At 42.0% G+C, this 19,665-nt stretch overlaps 2 protein-coding genes across 2 annotated transcripts in view; both read right to left on the bottom strand.

The window, feature by feature from the left end:
- cUnh5orf22 (chromosome Un C5orf22 homolog) overlaps positions 1-10,443 on the bottom strand; it is a 19,008-nt gene extending 8,565 nt beyond the window's left edge. Inside the window, 8 exon segments of the mRNA XM_080010720.1 lie at positions 2,313-2,379; positions 2,465-2,586; positions 6,043-6,105; positions 6,414-6,739; positions 6,900-7,033; positions 7,916-8,065; positions 8,674-8,819; positions 10,322-10,443. Of these exon segments, the coding sequence (XP_079866846.1) occupies positions 2,313-2,379; positions 2,465-2,586; positions 6,043-6,105; positions 6,414-6,739; positions 6,900-7,033; positions 7,916-8,065; positions 8,674-8,819; positions 10,322-10,390 (1,077 nt within the window). The 5' untranslated portion in view covers positions 10,391-10,443.
- A 4,136-nt stretch (positions 10,444-14,579) lies between these two features.
- The window catches only part of LOC307238019 (junctophilin-1-like), a 52,458-nt gene continuing 47,372 nt past the window's right edge, over positions 14,580-19,665 (bottom strand). The window contains exons 3-4 of the transcript XR_013844422.1: positions 18,290-18,370; positions 14,580-14,660 (exon numbers count right to left, since the gene is read on the bottom strand). The gene's annotated coding sequence lies outside the window, so the exon portion shown is untranslated. The remainder of the gene's footprint in view (positions 14,661-18,289; positions 18,371-19,665) is intronic.

The following is a 19,665-nucleotide window of genomic DNA, read 5'->3' as shown; positions in this document are numbered from 1 at the left end:
GTCATGCTATTTTAATCTCGTCAAATACTGGAGATGATTGAAAAGGAAAAGTATTAGAAGCGGACAAGTGGTTTGATAAGCTTCAGTGATATTTATTTGTGCCCCTCAGTTTTACTCCCCCGTCACACCAACCTAAATTCCCTCCACAACTAATGAACTGTTGGGTGTCATGATGAAGAGGAACATAATTTAAGCCTTCAGAGGGGCTCAATTTAAAGGCTGGTCAATTATGACATTATTTAATACTGATCATTTTATGTTTTATAAATGTTTGATGGCATCTGTCAAGCATATCCACCTGTCATTGATAATAATGTAGATAGAGAATAAAGACTTTAAACAGTTTTTATTTTTTCTTTGTGGGAAAAAAATGTTATTTACTGCTAATTATTAGCTCATGAATTTAGCTACGTTTTTTTTTGACAAAATCTTTTGTATGCCAGCAATTTTATGATGACATTTTCCACCCCGTCACAAATAATGTGTTATGGATGATAAAAATAAGGCTTTTGTGCCTGAGGTGGGAAAATTGAGTGGGTTTTTTAGGAAGTTTAATGTGTATTAAACAATGAAATGTAAAAAAATGATAAATTAGGGGTTCATCCTGCAGCCTATAACCCTATTGTTATTGTTTGGATTTTTATTATTATTGTTCTTGGCTTGGAGTGTGTGTGTGTCTGTGTGTGTGTATATTGTCTTACCTACTTGACGTCGGCGGGGCATTTAGTTTGATATTTTATTATTTTGCCCTATTGTAAATATTAACGCATTTTGTTCACATATAACCCGGTACCACGTCACGCCTTATTTAGTCAAAAGAGTGTCCTCACACATGGAGTTCACTTGCAGCTCCAGAGCAAAGGGTCTGAATCGTGTACATTTTATTTTAGTCCCGAAAGTTGAGAGTTGATGAAATGTCTCTAAGGAGAAGAACAATCTTTAATCGTCACAGCACACCACACTACAACACATGCACGCACACACACGCACATGCTTTGGATGGTGGCCGGTGAAATGAGGCCTCTGCGTTTAACCCATCCTGGCTTGTCCTTCCTCTTGGGGCATAGCCAGGAGCAGTGGGTGATGTGATAAGTGTCCATGCTGGTCAGACGATGATGTGTGGATGATTTTGGTGGGGGTCCTTACTGACGTTAGGTGGAGGAAACCCCATGTGAGCACGGGGAGGAAATGCAAACTCCACAGAGAAAGGCTCCTATTTTGGGAGATAACCCGCCGGAGCACGGTGCCAACAGCGCCCCAGGTGCAATGCACAGCGCCACTGTGCCACCTAAGGGAAGGTATTAAATCCGTTTGAATGGAAGCGTGTTGTTGGGAACTTCCACATGGTGTGATTTCATTCCAAAGAGACACCTTCAGGCTTGTATTATTACCCTGAAAATGTGTAATTGGTGGCGATAATCGACCCCATGTATTTGCTGCCTGCGGCTATATTTGCTGTTGAAATTCTGAAAATAGAAGAGCCAAATGGCAGCCAAAGCGCAATGACAGTCATGGAATGACTCATAAGTAGATAAAGGTTTTTCGCATTTGAAGCGCCCTCAACTGTTACATTTTTAAATTCTTCAGCATATAGGTTCCAATACCTCTACCTAATATCCCCAATCAGAATTGTGAGGACTGCACTAACAGTCAATAAATTATGGATGATTTTGTGTAAAACCACACCCATTATCAAGTTTCATGGTTAATAGCAGCCATATTGCCTATTCCATTGTAAATATTTTATGATGCTTTTGTGAGTCTAGGGCCCTTTACCATGTTTGGTGTCAGTCAAAAGCTGAAAAGCGTTATGAAAACAGATTTTCAAAAAATTCAAAATGGCAGGAAATCTAGTTTGGCGGACTTGTTGGTGGACTTTTTTGTAGAGCACGGATGCCTGCATACACATTCCATGTTTGACTTTAATTATCGTGCCACCATGTGGCCAATCTAGATAACTTTAATGTTTTAATGTTTGTGAACCATTTGCAAGAGAATTTCTATGCATATGGCAAATTTCGGCACAAAAACAATAGGGTTTCAGCCCTTCGGACTTGGATCCCTCATAATACACACATCTATATATTTATGACTGTACAGAGATCTTCATTGTTTTTTGAATTTATTTGTTTTCTGAATTCTGCCATGTATCTTATTTTAAATAATGTGACAATAAATTGAGAATAACTTGTTCAAATATGCTTTAAACAAGCTGCAAATTGCTCACACATTGTAACTTTGGCCTGACCAACTTAAAAAATAAATCTATATTTATTAATAATATTATTAATAAACAGCAGTAGGAGATTTACCATTTCATAGTCAGGAGACTGGTCCCTCGTCTTCAAACTGGATACAAGCTTGGACAGAGAACCCATTCTGCAATTGCATATAAAAACAACAAATATAAAAATGTCCAGAACTCAACATGGGCCGTGCAACGCCAGGCTGCACAGAACCTTACCCGGGGTTCCCTGCCCAGCGAGTAATGGTCTCCTCGCCGTCATCCTCCAGCAGATCTCCGAAAGCTGCCTCCAGGTCCTCTAACTGACGTACACGACGCTCCACGCTCTCACCAATTTCCTCCTGGAGCCATAAAACAAAACAGGCATTCGTGCATGAAGTGAATTCAAAACAATGAGTTCTTTATTTTGAGAAGAGGTCCATTTTTACAGTTTTGTGTCGATGTGTGAGTTTTCAAAATGACATTCTCTTTGTAACAAATAATGCTATCCTAATCTATTTTAGCAGTGTTAAAGACCTGTGTCTGGAGCATGCAGGTGATACAACCAGACAAGTATTCCATTCTCAAATAGGAGATTTAACATTTTTGAGGCTTAAATGTTTGCCCCATTGGACTGCATTTAAGCACAGAGTGTTAAATTTCTCAATAGTAAAGCATTGAGCGAGGTTGTAGTATGAGCAGTTATAAATAATGGGATCCAACATTTACCACTATTTATCAGGACATTTTCAAACTTGCTGTTTAATGAACCAAAATTACAACGAAAAATAGTACAGGTGCAATGAAGGTTACAATTTTAAAACCCCATTCCCCCTTTCACTGGATGTTCGAACAAGTGGGGGTTGTGAAAGGAATGAGTCAGCTGGGCAAATAAAGAAACATGCTCACCTTGAGCGTGCTACTTGTCAATCAAAGTAACCACGCCCCCCAAAATACCTCTCTTTAAGCCATAATATTCTCTTCAAGAAACAATCATTTTCAAAATGACAACCAAGGGCCGACCTACAACCTAACCCTAACATCCACTAGAAGATGTTAACTTAGGTATTGACAAGTTAAAGTCCAGACTCCAGACTGTATTTCTAGCAAGAGGTTTCTTCTTTTTCCATTGACTTCCATCGGGTCCGGGGTGTTCTGGACGTAGCATTTCAAAGTTCAAAGTGTTTTATTTGTCAAGTGTACAGTAAAACACAAGGTCATTCGAAACTAAAATAATTGGAACATTGTAGCAGTTCCAACAGAAATAGGTCAGTCTATTGCACAAGATATGGATATAAACATAAAGTGAAGGAGTGCCGGTGGATATATACATGTAGTTGTGGTGATTACAGTACATTTAATTTACACAGATGTTGCAGGTTGAGAAGCCTGATGGCATTAGGGTAAAAACTGTAAGTCTGGTAGTCCGTGCCTGGATGCTCCGGTAACGTTTGCCAGACGGCAGCAGTGTGAACAGTCCGTAGCCTGGGTGGCTGTAGTCCTTTATGATTTTCCGTGCTTTCCTAAGGCATCGTGTGTGGTAGATGCCTTGCACGGAGGGGAGGTGGCAATCAATGATGCGCTCCGCTGTCTTCACAACCCTCTGGAGCGCCTCGCGATCAGCAGTGGAGCAGCTGCCGTACCAGGCGGTGATGCAGCCAGTGAGAATGCTCTCAATGGTGCGTCGGTAAAAGCTGGTGAGAGTCCTGACAGACATGCCAAACTTCTTGAGTCTCCTCAGGAAGAATAGGCGCTTTTGGGCAGTTTTTATTGCCGTGTCCGATTGCCTGGAGCAGGAGAGGTCATCACTAATGGACACACCGAGGAGCTTGAAGCAGGAGACTCTCTCCACTTCAGATCAGTCGATGTGGATGGGGGCGTGCCCTAGTAGACTGGATCAGTGAGAGGCTGAATATGGAGGTGAATACCTCCGCCAGCTGGTCGGCGCACGGCGCACGGACATGGCCTGGAATGCCATCAGGCCCTGAAGACTTCCGAGGGTTTACTCTTTCAAGAGCTCTCCTCACGTCAGCTGTAGACAGGAACAGAGTGCAGTCATTCTGGTCCTCCGCTAGCCTTGCAGCCAGAATGGTGTTGCTCGCCTCAAACCATGCGTAGAAGGTGTTGAGCTCATCAGGAAGAGAGGCAGCTGGCTGGGCATCACTCCTGTTTCTCCCTTTATAGTCTGTGATGGTGCGCAGTCCACACCACATGCGTCTGGGGTCGGAACTGTGGTAGTCCGACTCCAGCTTGTCCCTGTAGGCTCTTTTGGCATCTCTGATGGCTTTCCGAAGGTCATATCTGGACTTCCCCAAGGCCTCCATGTCCCCAGAGCTATAGGCGGAGGCCGTGCTCTGAGCTTAGCACAGACATCACCATTAACCCAGGGCTTCTGGTTGGGTTAAGTCCTGACCTTGACTCTCGGGACGACGTCATCAATGCACTTGGAGATGTAGACTGAGACAGACTCTGTGTATGCATCGATGTCCCCATCAGCTGCAACACAGAACAACTGCCAGTCCGTGGTTTCGAAACAGTCCTGGAGAGTGGCAGTGGATTCCTCACTCCAGCGTTGGACTCTTCGACAAACCGGTTTTCCTTGCTTTAATCGTTGTCTGTAGGTTGGTAGGAGAAGAATGGAGGTGTGATCCGCCTTACCAAAGGCAGGGCGAGGGAGGGGTGTGTAGCTGTCCGGTAGTTGTGAATAACAATGGTCGAGAGTCTGATCACCCCTGGTAGGAAAGTATATATGCTGGTGATATTTAGGCAAAACTTTCCTCATATTAGCCATATTGAAATCTCCACAAACAATAGAAGCTGCCTCAGGGTGAGCGTTCTCCAGTCCATTGATTACTCCGTAAAGGTCTTCTAACGCGCACGTTTTAACTGCCTGCTGGGGTATGTAGACTGCCGTGATCATAGCGGAGCTGAATTCCCAGGGGAGGTAGAAGGGACGGACCTTTATAGTTAAGAGCTCCAGGTCCAGAGAGCAGTGTTTTGAAAGTACTGATATATCCGAACTCCAGCGAGAGTTAACCATAATGCAGACCCCACTGCCTCTGCGTTTACCTGACTCCGTGGTTCTGTCGTGCCGGTAGATGGAAAATCCAGCCGGTGTAACGGCAGAGTCCGGTACCGTAGCGTCCAGCCAGGTTTCTGTGAATGCCAGCACACAGCAGTTTGCGATGTCCCGCTGGAAATGAATCCGTGCGTGTAGTTCGACCATATTATTGTCCAGGGATTGAACATTTGCCAGTAAAATGCGGCGGGTTGCAGTATCTCATCCGAGATCTGCATAGAATTCAGGCACGTTTGCCTCTTCTCTTTATCCTCCGCCGGCGTATTGGTAAACTCAAAACACAGCGGCGGCTGGACAAAGGGATCGCAGCACATACTCCGGTAAGTTGCGAAAAAGTCTGCATTAAGTGTCGAACGGACGTCCAGGAGTGCTTGTTGTTCATATTATAAGAGCGACACTGCACTGCGTGCAAAAATAAGAACAATACAAATAATAATGATAAAAACAAAACTACGAGTTGAATGCGGAGCCATTGCCGGTGCGTCAGTACTATGGCGCACCCGGAAGTAGTTATTCCGACCTGAACTGCAGTTTAAAGCACTGACTTCCAAAACGGCTGTAATTGTTTCGGATTGGTTCCACTGCAGCACTACAAGAACGTTTCTTGATTCTCATTCTTTCTGAACAGCGGAATCTATGAATGTAAATTTAACCATGGTGTAACAGGACTTTGCTGCCCCAAACTTTCCTGAGCAACACCCGCCCCCTACCTGGCAAAGGAATGATATTTCACTCTCACCTTGTTAGCATTTGCGCGAGGTCTTCTGAAGCTGTAGAGCTCCTGAAGGATGGTGTATTCTTCCTGGGTGAGAGAGGGGAAGTCTAAAATCACAAATGCACATTTTAAAGCTACAGCATCTGACTTCCAGCCCGCACTGGACTTATGGTTATAAATTGGTATGTTGATGACACTTTCATTGACAAGATTCAATGTGTTCCCGGCATCAATTTGAAGCTATTGGAAGCTATCGAATACCCTTTCATAATTGATGATTACTCTTAAGTTCTTCCCATCATGAATGTGATTTGCATGTAAGGATTTAGGTGTGACTCCATATTGGACTCTGTTTGGACTTTGATCTGTCGCATGAACAGGTAAAAAGCACTTACTTGTGTGTATAGCTCCTTGAAGGGATTCTTACAAGAGAAGAAGTCCAAATCAATATCCAGGATGTATGGGTCCGTCTCTTTGGCGACCGAGGATAACTTGTTGATGACGTAAGTGATTGATCCTTCATCCGTTCCGCCCTCGCCATCACCCCCCGGGCATGCTCCGCTGCTGCTCTGTTGTTCCTTTCCTGTTCGATGGCCATTGCTGTTTGGGTCTCCACTGCCTTCTGCTGGATCTAGTCTGCTTGCGCAGGTGGGGACGCCTTCTACTATTCCCTGACTCTCTGTCCTGAGCTTCTTGGTTCGACAAGTTGGGGTGTCCCTCCCTGGAAGAAAATCCAGTCAGGGTGAGAACAGAGAAAGTGTGAACAACGGGTGGCTTATATTGATCCATCCTCCTTCACCTCAGAAGGATATTAAAAGTATCTACAACCCAACAATATTTTGGCCCTTCATTTTCCTTCTTTGGCTCGTTTTCACACCTACCTGTGTATGTTTTGTGGCCAGGCTCCACTGGATTGACTTTGACCACATTGAGTCTCAATGGTTTTGGGTTTTCCAACTGCTCCTCTGGAACATACAAGCCATCGCTGAGAAAGTAGTCATCAGTGCTGCTCACCCTAAAAGTGGAAGTGGGGTTTACAGAGGACGATTTATTGGTAAAACGTAGTTTGGATCCTGAAACCCTGAACTTGTGTCTCACCATTGTGGATACGTCACAATGATAAATGCTGCACCCCTGATCTGCTTTATGGTCATAGTCAACCCCCACAAAGATGACTATCCCTCCTCCCACTGGCAAAGCATTTTCTTGTTTTTTAATATGTTGGTAATTAAGGTCAGCCTTGGTATTGTCAATAACCAAACAGAACCAGTGCTTGACACTTTGAGTTGCACTTATCAGATTGTAATTAAAGGATATGTTCTCATTTCACCCACCAGGCAACAACCAGGCCATATCAAAATGTTGGTTCCCGTCATTTATAACTGTTCACACAACTTTGCTTAATTCTTTACTATTGGCTCCGCTGCAGCTTCTCACTATGTTGTCCAGTGGGGCAAACATTTAAGTCTTAACATGTTAAATCTCTTTTTTGAAGCCATTGACCTCGAGTGACATGTGATTTCCATGCACAACTATACTATTGCAATCCCTGAAATTCAGCGATGCTGATATAGCCATTGGCCCCATCTGACTACATCACTGCAAATTTTCGGGAATCACGACTGCTACTCTCACATTAAATATATTGACCACCACCGCTCCACATGTCACGAGATTCCCTGTTTTCAGCAAACCTAGAGAAGTTAACCATGATTTAATGCATTTGATAGGATTTTTTTTAGTTTAAATTTTGTCAGGAATGCTGTACTATGTGTTGGACTGGAAATGAAAAAACAACACATTAAGTTGATGCAAAATCTTCCATAAACGGTGTTTCTGCACTATAAATGCTTGTTTATGTATGTGTGCGCACGCGTGTGTGTGTGTGTGTGTATACCTGATAGTGGTGGTGGACGAGTCTCTTCCTACAATCAACCTATGCTCTCCTTCTTGGATCTGCTGGGCCCAGTAAGGATGCAACCAGGCCACGGAGGAGATGTGACCAGCGTACACCATGGGCATGATCCAATTCTCTATACTCAGCTCGCTGAGATCACCAACAGTCCCAAAAAAAAGGAAACAGCCGTTCAATGTATTTGCCTATATGCATATGCTCCTCTACATACTGTTTCCATTGTTGGTGATGGGGTCTGCTTTTTCAGGCAAGGCTGCACTGAATTTGATGAATTAGCATTGATATGGATGAATTCACACAAAAAAAAGAACTGCAGAACTACACCCTCAGATGAAAAGAACACCGCCGCCACCTCAAGTGACCAAAAACAAAACAAAACAAAAAAACGAAAACAAAAAAAATAAATAAATCAAAGGCATCAGAAAAGTAGGTGACCATCTTAAAGCAAAGATGTGGATAAACTATGATGTTGGAAAAAAACTTATCCAAAAAACTGTTGCAATTTTTTCCCCACTTGAAATGAAAAATTTCTAATTTTTGGTGGTTTATTTAGCTGAAATAAAGTTTGTTTATGAATTCATTGTGTTATTTTGATGTTATTCACATCCTATATGTAGATATCCTATTTCAACTCAAAAACTGTATGTCCTTAAACTAACTTAATTCAGTAAGCAAATCCAAGGTCGAAGAACTATAACTATATAAAGATAGAACCCGCTACAATTCCAAACTGAATGTACCTCAGCAGTTGGTCCTTATCGAAGACAGTGTCTGCGGGCATGTTGACGGGAATCAGCAGGTCGGGGTGAGAGTCCAAATGAACCATGTTGACACTCTTTAGCGGCAGGTGTTTTGACGCGATGGCACGATAGATATGGCGCACCACCTAGTGCAGAACCAAAAGCAATAACAATCTCTTTGCAATCTCTTTGTTAATACGGTTACGCAATAATTGTTATTAGCAATTGTCATTATGAGATGTTCTGTCAAATTTTAAAAGTATCCTACATCAGCCACCTGTGCCGACGGCGTCACGGCGGTAAATCCAACTTGTGTTGCATTAGTAATAAGCACTATTACAAGGTATTTATATAATATTATGTTTGTTTATAAACGGGCTAAAGGAGCCAGTAGTTTCTGGCTGGCCGTGCACAATTTAGTGCCGAGCCAAGGAGGGTAACATGAAGGAGAATTTCAAATTCAAAAAACGCTAAGTTTAGTGGTTATTGTGAGACAAAACACAATGTGTCACTCAGTTTTCCTGCATATTGTGGTGTCGCTATACTCTTTTCTTATTATTAAGTGTAGAGGTGCATTACCGCCACAAACTCGGGAGCGGCTGCTGAGTCAAGTGTGACAGATAGCAGTAATGTTTGGTATACCGGTCCGGTCCGGTGTTTGGCTTCATATTAAACCGGAAGATTTTACACCGGCCCAACCCTAACAGATAGTTATGTGGCTCAGAATGCCGAAACTGGTTGAAATCAGCACAAGAAATGCGAGGAGTGTGCTGATTTGTTCTTTTAATGGCTTACTTTGTCACAAATAAATGAAAAGTGAGGAAAATAATAAATAAAGGGCAGTTCAATCCCCACCAACCACTCTGCATTGACTGAGTAATAATTTCCAAATACCAATTATTTTTGATGAATCAAGACGCACACCCACTCCTCATCACCAATTATTTTTCACAAAGTTTGCAGTGGGAGGAGTGAGGATCAAAATGTTATTTCAATAGACATGAAAATATATATTTTTTCTAAATATTTGGCATGCTTTCCAAATTTAAGGCAAATGTCCGCAGTAAGTCACAGCACATCACTGTCAAGTTATTCGTTGGTTGACCTTGTTCTTTTATTTCATATGGAGCATACGCAACATTTGATCAGTCTTCTCATCTTAATTGCGACATTTTCAACCAAAAAGGTACATTTATGAGCGGGAATAACTTCCGATTGATTTGATAAAATAATTAGAATGCATTCGTGACGCGGAAATGTAAATCAGCAGTGGCCATTATGTGTGAAACATCTGTCCAACTGTAATTTATTTCCTTTTCAGCGCTCTCTAGCTTTAAAATATCTATCCATGAAACATATATATGTGTTTTTTCTCCCTATAATATGCCTAATATTTCTAGTTTTATTTTTACTTAAAATTGTTAATAATAAAAACTTGTGACCACCCGAAGTATTCTTACACGACTTCCAGTAAACCCCGGGACCTCGATAAAGCTACTACCGCCAACTGGAAAAGACAATTCGAAAGAAAAGAAAATACATACTTTGGTAAACAATGTAATACTTATGTACACGGGTGCACTGGTAAACAATTGTACCGGTATGCACATGTTAGCTAGCCAAAACACAACCCGGCTTCACAACTCACGTCGTGGTGATCCTCGACTATCCAAACGGGTAAATTTGAGTAGACCCTCTTCAGCGGTGGGGAATTCATTGTTTTCAATAAACGCGATGTTGCGCTGATGGAAAAGCGTGCCCTGGAAATCGTACGAGTGGCGGCTTCGTGACGCAAAACAACGCATGTGTTTTCCCCCCCTGCTCCTTTCGGAGGTCAAAGGTTGCCCCCTGTGATTGGTCCTTTGATGCATGACGTCAGTGAGGTGCCGGGCGGTGCGAGTATGAGGGAGTTAACGTTACAGTTTATCAATGAAATTAACTTTTCACTTTTATGAAACCGACACCAATCCACCAAAATGGATTAAGAATCGCTCTATAATCATATGATCATAATCTCAACAATTATCTATTCTTAAATCTCAACAATCGATTTCGATTCTAAATTATGAATCCATTAGGTAGCTAATCTATTGTTGTTATTTTATCTCACTTATTTCTTTTGATTCTATTTATTTGTCCTTTTTTCGAACTGTTAGGCTGTTTTTTTTTTTTTTTTTTTTTTTTTTTTTTATGTTAATGGTCTGTAGTGAAATGCACCAAAACTCACCAGACGAAATTCCTTGTATACTGTACATAAAAATGCACCTGCCGAATAAAACTGATTCTGATTCCCATTCTGATTCTAATGTATTCATCTATGTATTTATCTGCAGTAGGGCGAAATCTATGGGGATACAGATAGAAATATTGGGTTTATGATTTCCTCCACACAATTAGTTGTGGGGCTATTTTGTTGAGGTCCTAGTACCCACTAGAGCGCACTGTAAACCAAGTTACACAGGTAATGGTTTTAATCTCATTAAGCTAAATTAAACACGCAAATTGAAAAACGCCTCATGAGGAGTGAGGCATAAAAATAGTCTGCTGACCTATTGCGTTCATGCTGCAATGTCAGCATCCAGCTGTTGCTGTTGTTGTATAAGACAAGGACATCTTTTTCAGTGAAGATAGCAAATATCAACAGAAGGGAATAAGATTATCTACGATAATGAAACACATTTTCACGCTTTTTAGCTAGTTGATTGCATTGTTTCATCCTCCAGGGCCCTAAACTAAACCTGTGTGATGGAATTATTTGAGAATTACTTGAGAATTAAGTGACTAATGATGGTTCATTTAGTCTGAGACTGGACGGCTGGACTGAGGAGACCAAGACAGTGATTAGAAGATGAGTATGTATTAAGTACTGGTACAAAGTATTCAAACCATGCAACAGGGGTCTCCTCCGGAAGATTCAAGATTCAAGATTTTTATTTGTCACATACATATACATACTTACATACATATATGCAGTGAAATGTAATGCAACGCACCCGGTGATAGCACACAATAAGTCCTAGGAAAAAGTACAAAAATAAAATAAAATAAAAAGTAGAAAATTCCTTTCTAATAGACCGACTAACTGACTCCTAAAACGTAATACAGTAAGTGGAATACTTGTAGAATAAGATAAAAAATATATAGAATAAAATACAATAAAAAATAAATTGAAATAAAATGGAATAGATAGAGGGAATATGCCTATGTATATACAGATATGTGCATTTAAAGTGGCATGTGAATTAAAGTGGCATGTGAATGTGAATAGTGTGAGGTAGTGTTTGGGATAATACAGCACAGTATACAACAGTACGGCGCAGCAATACGGCATCACGAACAACCCTGAACAGTGATACAGTATGCGGTACAGTATGCTACATAGAGAAAGAAGAGAGAAAAAAGAGAGAAAGAAAGAAAGGAAGAAAGGGGCCTTTTTCGGAAGAGAGCGCAAGGGAGATGGGGGAGAAAGAGAGGGAAAAAGAGAAAAGAAGGGGAGAGCGAGAAAAAGGTCGCGATCTCTGGGGGCCGGCTGATTATATAGTCTCTGTGGTGACCGCCACCAGATGACAGATGTCACAAAAGGTGTAAAAGCTAAACATTGCTTTGTGACAAGTTTGACATTTCAACCAAGATACTTGGTTGGAGACTAAATAACATGACCCTATGGTTACATGGAAAATGAAAAGAAATGGGGGTAAGCGGTTTGACACATCATTATTAGCAAAAAATTGCATTATTTTACATCATCCCCCCTTGGAGATAGGACGTCTTCATAAAAAAAAGAGAACACGATAAAACATCACAACAGAAAACAAACCAACAACCAATCGCAAAACTAAAAACAAGCAAAACAAAAACAAGAAAAAAACAGGACAAAAAGATACCTCAAACTTGTCCAACAACAAAAGTTACATGTAAATGTATACTAAGAATAAAGCTAGGAACAAATGCAATAAAATAAATGATCATTACACAAGAAATAAACGGGATGCCAACAAATTACATGTTGTATATGGTTATCAGAAAAAACCTAGCCCTTGACGTCTGGTAAAACCCCAGCGGGAAACCCAAGAAGTCCTTTTGATGGAGGGGCGAGGGAAAACGATGACCATATAACAAGGTGGGGAGGGGCCGGGCCAGAGAGGGATCGGACTGGAGGGGCGTAGGGTATGAAGGCCATCCAGCGGGATGTTGAGTTTTTCATCGTCTCCACATCCAATTCTAAGGAGCTCCATGCTTATAGTGGACATGCCTCGCCAGGGACCATGGACCGTAGCCCACAGCCAGATCTTCATTTCCATTTCCATTTGCCTCTGACTCCACAGAATCGTTCAGATGGGTGCCATGTGCTTTGCTGGCTCATGGTTTCTGCTGGGGTGTAGTTTTATTTTTTCGCAGGTTGGCAAAGACGTTGGTGAGCGAGTGAGATGGCTCTGGCGCCTGGGCGGTTTCGTGTTGGGTTCACTTGGCTCGTTCAGTTGGGTTCAGTTGGTTCAGGTGGGTCAGTCGGGTTCAGTCAGTTGGGTCAGTTGGGTCAGGGTGTGTTTGTTGTGGTTATATGTGGGTATTAGTTAATAATTAACACTATTGACTATACTAAATGCGTGTAGCTTGGAGTGGGTGGAACTCAATGTTTTTATTAAATTCTTGCTGTGCAGGATTGTGTTTCCCCCGGGGGGAAACACAATTTTCAAAGTCTTACCACGTCCCAGACAGTCAACACTAATACAGATTTTCAAAAATGTCTCTGCTCTCCCTAGTTCCTATGGACCCTGTTGACTGGTTGAGTCGTGAGTCAGACAATGGTCCACGGTTTAGACCATACAAACCTTCATAATCTCGCAGTTTACACACAAAAAACAGCAATGAATCACACAACACTTAACAAACACACAGACATACTAACACACAGCACCATAAAACACCGCAATTCTCAAAACCACAACCACTAAATAGCCCTAGGCTCAGGGTACTGGAGGAACTCGTATGTACTTACGCCGTCCCTCTCTTTCATTAAGATCCGTTATTAGGTGGAGAGCCAGCAGGACATGCATGGTACAACACTTTTACTCAAGTCACAATACAGACAGATAGAAAGACTGACATACAGTAGACATGTCGGCAGACAGATTGAGGGTCAGACAGACAGATGGACAGATAATCACAGACAGTGCACTCTCATCTCGCAAATATCAGCCCACCGTGGCCAAACATGTACCTTTGAACCGATTTTTTCGACATTTTTAGCACTTTCTGGACCTCAACCCGTGCTCTGGGACGATCGCAACCGAACTTGTGTGCCCAACCTGGCACCAGACTATATCACACACTTAACTATAATAAAGTCAAGTGTGTGATATAGTCGGGTGCCGGTCTGGTGCCATCGCAACTCTATTTTACTTTTATCATTACTTTTGTTACAACCAGGCTAGGGGGGAGTCAAACGCATGACACAGACAGCTGGCAGAGGGGGTTTAACAAAGGGGTTTTATTGTGAGTCACTGGCATGACAAAGAATGAGACCGGTCTGGTTGGGTCGGGCCGACGGGTCCTGGAAGGCAGCACACCACTGTCCATGACCGTGGGTGTGACAACTTCATGTCCAATTGTGACCAACCGTGGTCTTATACCTTATAACGATACAACAACCTTTATAATTATAAGCCCACAGTCCCTTGGATGGTTAATACTATATCATTCATTTAGATTCAATAATTTTTATCACAGGTCCGAATCAGAACTTTCTAGGTGCTCGCCAATCAATAATTTTGATTTAATAATTTGGATCACAGGTCCGAATCAGTATTTACAGGAGGTACACTGTCCCAGACACGCCACTACTCAGCAACACAGAGGTCAAGAATCTATGCAGATTTCATCAAATGGCTCTGCTCACCTTTGTTGGTCCGGTCCTGTCCAGAGACGGCGCCACCTTCTGGCTGGCTTTCCAGATGATGGTTAATTTAAATGTGGACTGGACGGCTGGACTGAGGAGACAAAGAGTGGATCAGAAGATGAGTATATATTAAGTACTGGTACAAATTTTTAAGAACATGCACCAGGGGTCTGTAACGGAATAGAGCCAAAGAGAGAAAAAGTATAGAGAGAAAGAAGAGAGAGATAAAAGAGAAAGAAAGGCAGAAAGGGGTTTTTCCAGAAGAGAGCGTGAGGGAGATGGGCGGGGGTGGGGAGAGAGAGGGAAAGAGAGAAAGGAAGGGGAGAGCGGGAAAAAGGGAGGGGGCCAGCTGGTCATATAGCCTCTGTGGTGACCTCCACCGGCAGATTTCACAAAAGGTGTAAAACCTGAACATTGCTTTGTGACACATGTTTGAAATTTCAACAAAGATACTATGAGACTAAATAACGTGACCCTATATGGTTACATGGAAAGTGAAAAGAAATGGGGGTAAGCGTAGTGATACATCATCATTAGCAATCACTATTATTCGGAATATTTTGAGTTATTGAATAATTGAGTAGTTCAAGACTGTTCATCGGAGACTGATAAATCCAGGAAAATTTAATACATTTTTTTGTCAAATAACAATTGAAAATAATTTGCTGAAGCTGACGAATGATCTTGATCGCTTAGTGGAACATAATCATAAATACTTTCATAATTGACTTAGTTATGAATTGTGATATATATCTAAATTGGGACCTCCCTGAGCTATATATTTATGGATTTATGTATATTGGCTCCAGTTTACTCTGTGTGCATGTGTGTGTGTGTGTGTGTGTGTGTGTGTGTGTGTGTGTGTCTGTGTGTGTCGACCCACCCCACCCAACACCACCAACCCACTTTGATCACCTTAACAATTGCAAAGAAAATTATATTACTCAATTGGGAAAAACAGAGATACTCTAACCACATCCCAATGGTTACATGTATTAATAGAATACATCTCAGTGGAAAAACTATTGGCAATATCCAAAAACAAAGTTGATTTATTTAATGAAATATTGCATTGCATTGCATTGCATTGCATTTAGCAGACGCTTTTATCCAAAGCGACTTACAATTATTCAAACACCTGACGGACGCAGCCATCAGGAGCAATTAGGGGTTAAGTGTCTTGCTCAAGGACACTACAGCATGCTAGCAGGAGGAGCCTGGGATCAAATATGGGCGACTTTTATCACTGACATAACTCCATCCATTAATACTTGAGTCTTCCCATGTTGGGGCAATGCCATGGTGTTTTGGGGCATGTGGGGGTCCCTCATGTCTCACCAGGGCTCTGCGGTTGGGTCCATGGCCCTTAGTGCTGCTGCCATGGGGGGACACCGGGCCCCACGGGGGTGTTAGGGGTCCACAAGTCCTCCACAGGACAGAGTTGTTCCAGTATTTCTTGATAATGAAAGAATGAAGAGTTGCATTGCAGGTTGAGAAGTAGAACTCCACTTGCAGACTAACTTCGTCCTCGATGCACTGGCATACAGATACTCTGAGTTGTATGCCCAGCATGCTGACAGCACAGGTAAAAAAAACAAAAAACAACTAAAAAAAAATCGAAGAGAAAAAAATTAATAATGGAATAAAAAAGTATGTCATCCTGCTCCTGAATGCCTGCTGTACTGCTTTGCGAGTTTCATAATACATTGCTTTGAAGAACAGGACGAGAGGCAGAAATAATTTATCTAAGATTAGGGCATAAAACAGGAAACGTGTAAGGTTCATTCAAAAAAGTTATTTTAAAGAGAAGTGATATTAGATATCAATAATAATTATAATGACAAAAAATGCTTTATGTGCCATTGTGCGGCACATAAAGCATGACCTGCAAGGGTACCTGTCCACACCACCAGACACAGGCATCATCGTCTTGCATGGGCCAGGGAGCATTTACGCTGGACGAGGGACCAGTGGGCAATAGTGCTGTTCTCTGATGAAAGTCGATTCACGTTGAGCAGAAATGATGGCCGTCAACGATGTTGGAGACGTCAAGGAGAGCACTATGCATCAGCCACTGTTGTCACCAGACGACCCTTTGGTGGTGGTGGTGTTACAGTGTGGGCAGGTGTGTCTAGTCAATACAGAACTGCCCTACAGTTTGTGAATGGTACAGTGACAAGCCCATACAACCTGAATAACATCATTAATCCAGTCATTGTGCCCCTCCATGAACAACACAGGTCTAATTTCATCTTCATGGACGATAATGCTCCAGCTCATCGAGGTTGCATCATTAGGGAACGGCTGCTGGAGACTCAAATGGAGTGGCCGGCACTTTAGACCTGAATCCCATAGAAAGCCTATGGGATCAGCTGAGTGGCCGTGTAGAGGCTCGTAACTCTGTACCCCAGAACCTCAATGACCTAAGGGCCGCCCTTCAAGAAGAGTGGGGGGCCATGCCTCAGCAGACAATAAGTCGACTTCTGAACAACATGAGACGTTGTTGTCAAGCTGTAATTGATGCTCAAGGGCACATGACAAGTTATTGAGACATTGACATTTTTTGTTGTGGTATACCCACCACTGTTGATGGCTTTTGTTTCAATAAATTGTTTGAGATGAGGAAATCACCATTGCATGCTTCTACTTAAATGCCCTACTTTCATGATACATCACTGTAGCGTGAGCTTTTTACATTTTCCATAAATTTCACCCGAAAGCCAAATATCCCTAACTTTTTGTGAGTAGTGTAAGTGTGACGGTTGATATGCACAAGTTTATTCAACTTCATGAGAACCTAATAATAATAATTAATAATGATTAACCCACAACAAAGATAAAGGAAAAAGGTGGTTTGTTCTATAAAATATGCATCGATGTTACAACTGTTAATTTTAATTTTTTAATTTGACCATGAAAGGACATCCCAATTGCATGGCAGTTACTGTAAGCATCTTATACAGTGAACATTGTATTATTTCATGCATAGAGCATACTTCCACTGCTTAAAACATCTACTTATATATTTATGAGTCCTAATTTTTTCTCCAAATGGAAAAGGAGGATGGATGTGGTTACTTTTGTCATCAACACCATCTCATTTAATCTGTGATTGACGGAGAGACCGTAGCGGCCACTCAAAACTCAAGTTTGGAGGTGGAAATTTTTTCTATATAGATATCAATCTCTGATTTTGACTTTATTCTTATGATTCTGAGATTCATCTCAGCCCTCAAATATTCTTTTCCACATGGCATTTTTTTAAATGTATTTTCATATTCTATTTAAGGTTTTATTTGAAATATTTATTACTTTTTCCCCCCCTTTTTATATTTTTTCAAGAGAATGGCCACATATACATTTTTTGATATTTATTTTTATATTATATATTTATTTTTATTGTTACATTTTAATCATAGTTATTTTTTTTGATATTTGACATTTTCTACTTTTTTTCTATTTTAATGTTTATTCAAGTGAACGACCACATGGAAATGTCTTACAAATTACTAAAGTCAATAAATCTACAAATTCCACTTAATAAATAAATCCCTACATATAGCTAATTTTTCAAAGTAGGATAGTTAAAGACGAAATCAGCAACATACATGATCTATTGTTTATTTTCAAGATTTTAAGCCCAGTCAAAAATGTATGTATCTATTTATTCTTATTTTTTTTAACAGTGACAGAGATGTAGATAACATTTTGAGAGTTGACCTTTGCCCCAAAACTTCACAGCCTGTTGGACGGCAGTTGTGGATTGTGTTGTCTTCGTCTCACCTCTTCTGTGCTGTCCTCCTGCCAGACCAGACAAAACACATCTGATGAGAACACCCCTCCCTCATAACACACACACACACACACACACACACACACACATACACATACACACACACACACACACACACACACACACACACACACACACACACACACACACACACACACACACACACATACACATACACATACACATACACACACACACACACACACACACACACACACACACACGACTGATTTTTATTTTTTTTTACCTGTGCTGTCAGCATGCTGGGCATAGAACACAGAGTATTTGTAAGCCATTGCATCTAGAACAGAATTATTCTGCAAGTGGAGTTCAAGTTCTCAACCTGCAATGCAACTCTTTATTAATTCTTAAATCATCAAGAACTGCTGCAATAACTCTGTCCTGTGGACAACCTGTAGAATGACAAGAGCACAGTTTTGGTTATGGAGAGCCACCACCAACCCCCCTCTTTGGAGAACTATTTATCATGTTTGGGTCTACAAACAACTGATCACTACTCCAAGAGGGGGAGAATCAGCACGGGTGAGACAAAAATAAACATAGAACATTTACACAAAAACATAAACACTGGACGACACCATGTATTGAAAAACATTTAATTAGATCCAGGAAAACTGGAACTACAATTGGTCACATGGCCTCTTCCTGTTATAGTTATGGCAGTAAATGAGGGAGGAAAGGAGAGGATCGCAACCAGGAGAGTGCTGGGTGCACTTGAAGCAGGGGTGGTGGTGTTTGGGTGTGTGTGTGTGATGGAAGCGCCTGTATGTTGTGTGTGTGTGTGTGTGTGTGTGTGTGTGTGTGTGTGTGTGTGTGTGTGTGTGTGTGTGTGTGTAAGGTGTCCACTGGTGGGTGTACATGACTTATACCAGTTGGTTCTGGTGTAGAAGGTCGGTATTATGTCTTGGCACCTCCAAGCAGCAAAAAGGGCCCTGAAGCCCCCCGAGCTCCGCAGCAGCGTAGACACTCTACGGCAGCAGGAAAGCCCAAAACACCCTGCCCTGCGGCCACAGATGACCCCCAGAGAAGCCAGAGGGCCGTGGAGCAACCACCACTCCCGGCCCCGAGGAGCATAACCCAGTCCCAGGGAGCACGATGAGACCCCACACCCCAGGGGCGCACACATACAACCAACCCCAGGTGCAGGCACAAGACACAGCCGTAGGCACTGAACCCGGGCCACAGGCGCCAGGCAAGGACCGCAGGGCCGGATCCCGGCCGGCGCCGACAGACCGACACCCTGACTGAACCACCCGCCCCGCAGGCGAGCCGGCGGGACCCC

Source organism: Zeus faber, assembly GCF_960531495.2.
Source record: "Zeus faber genome assembly, chromosome: 12".
NCBI lineage: Eukaryota > Metazoa > Chordata > Actinopteri > Zeiformes > Zeidae > Zeus > Zeus faber.
This window is presented reverse-complemented; position numbering and strand designations above follow the sequence as displayed.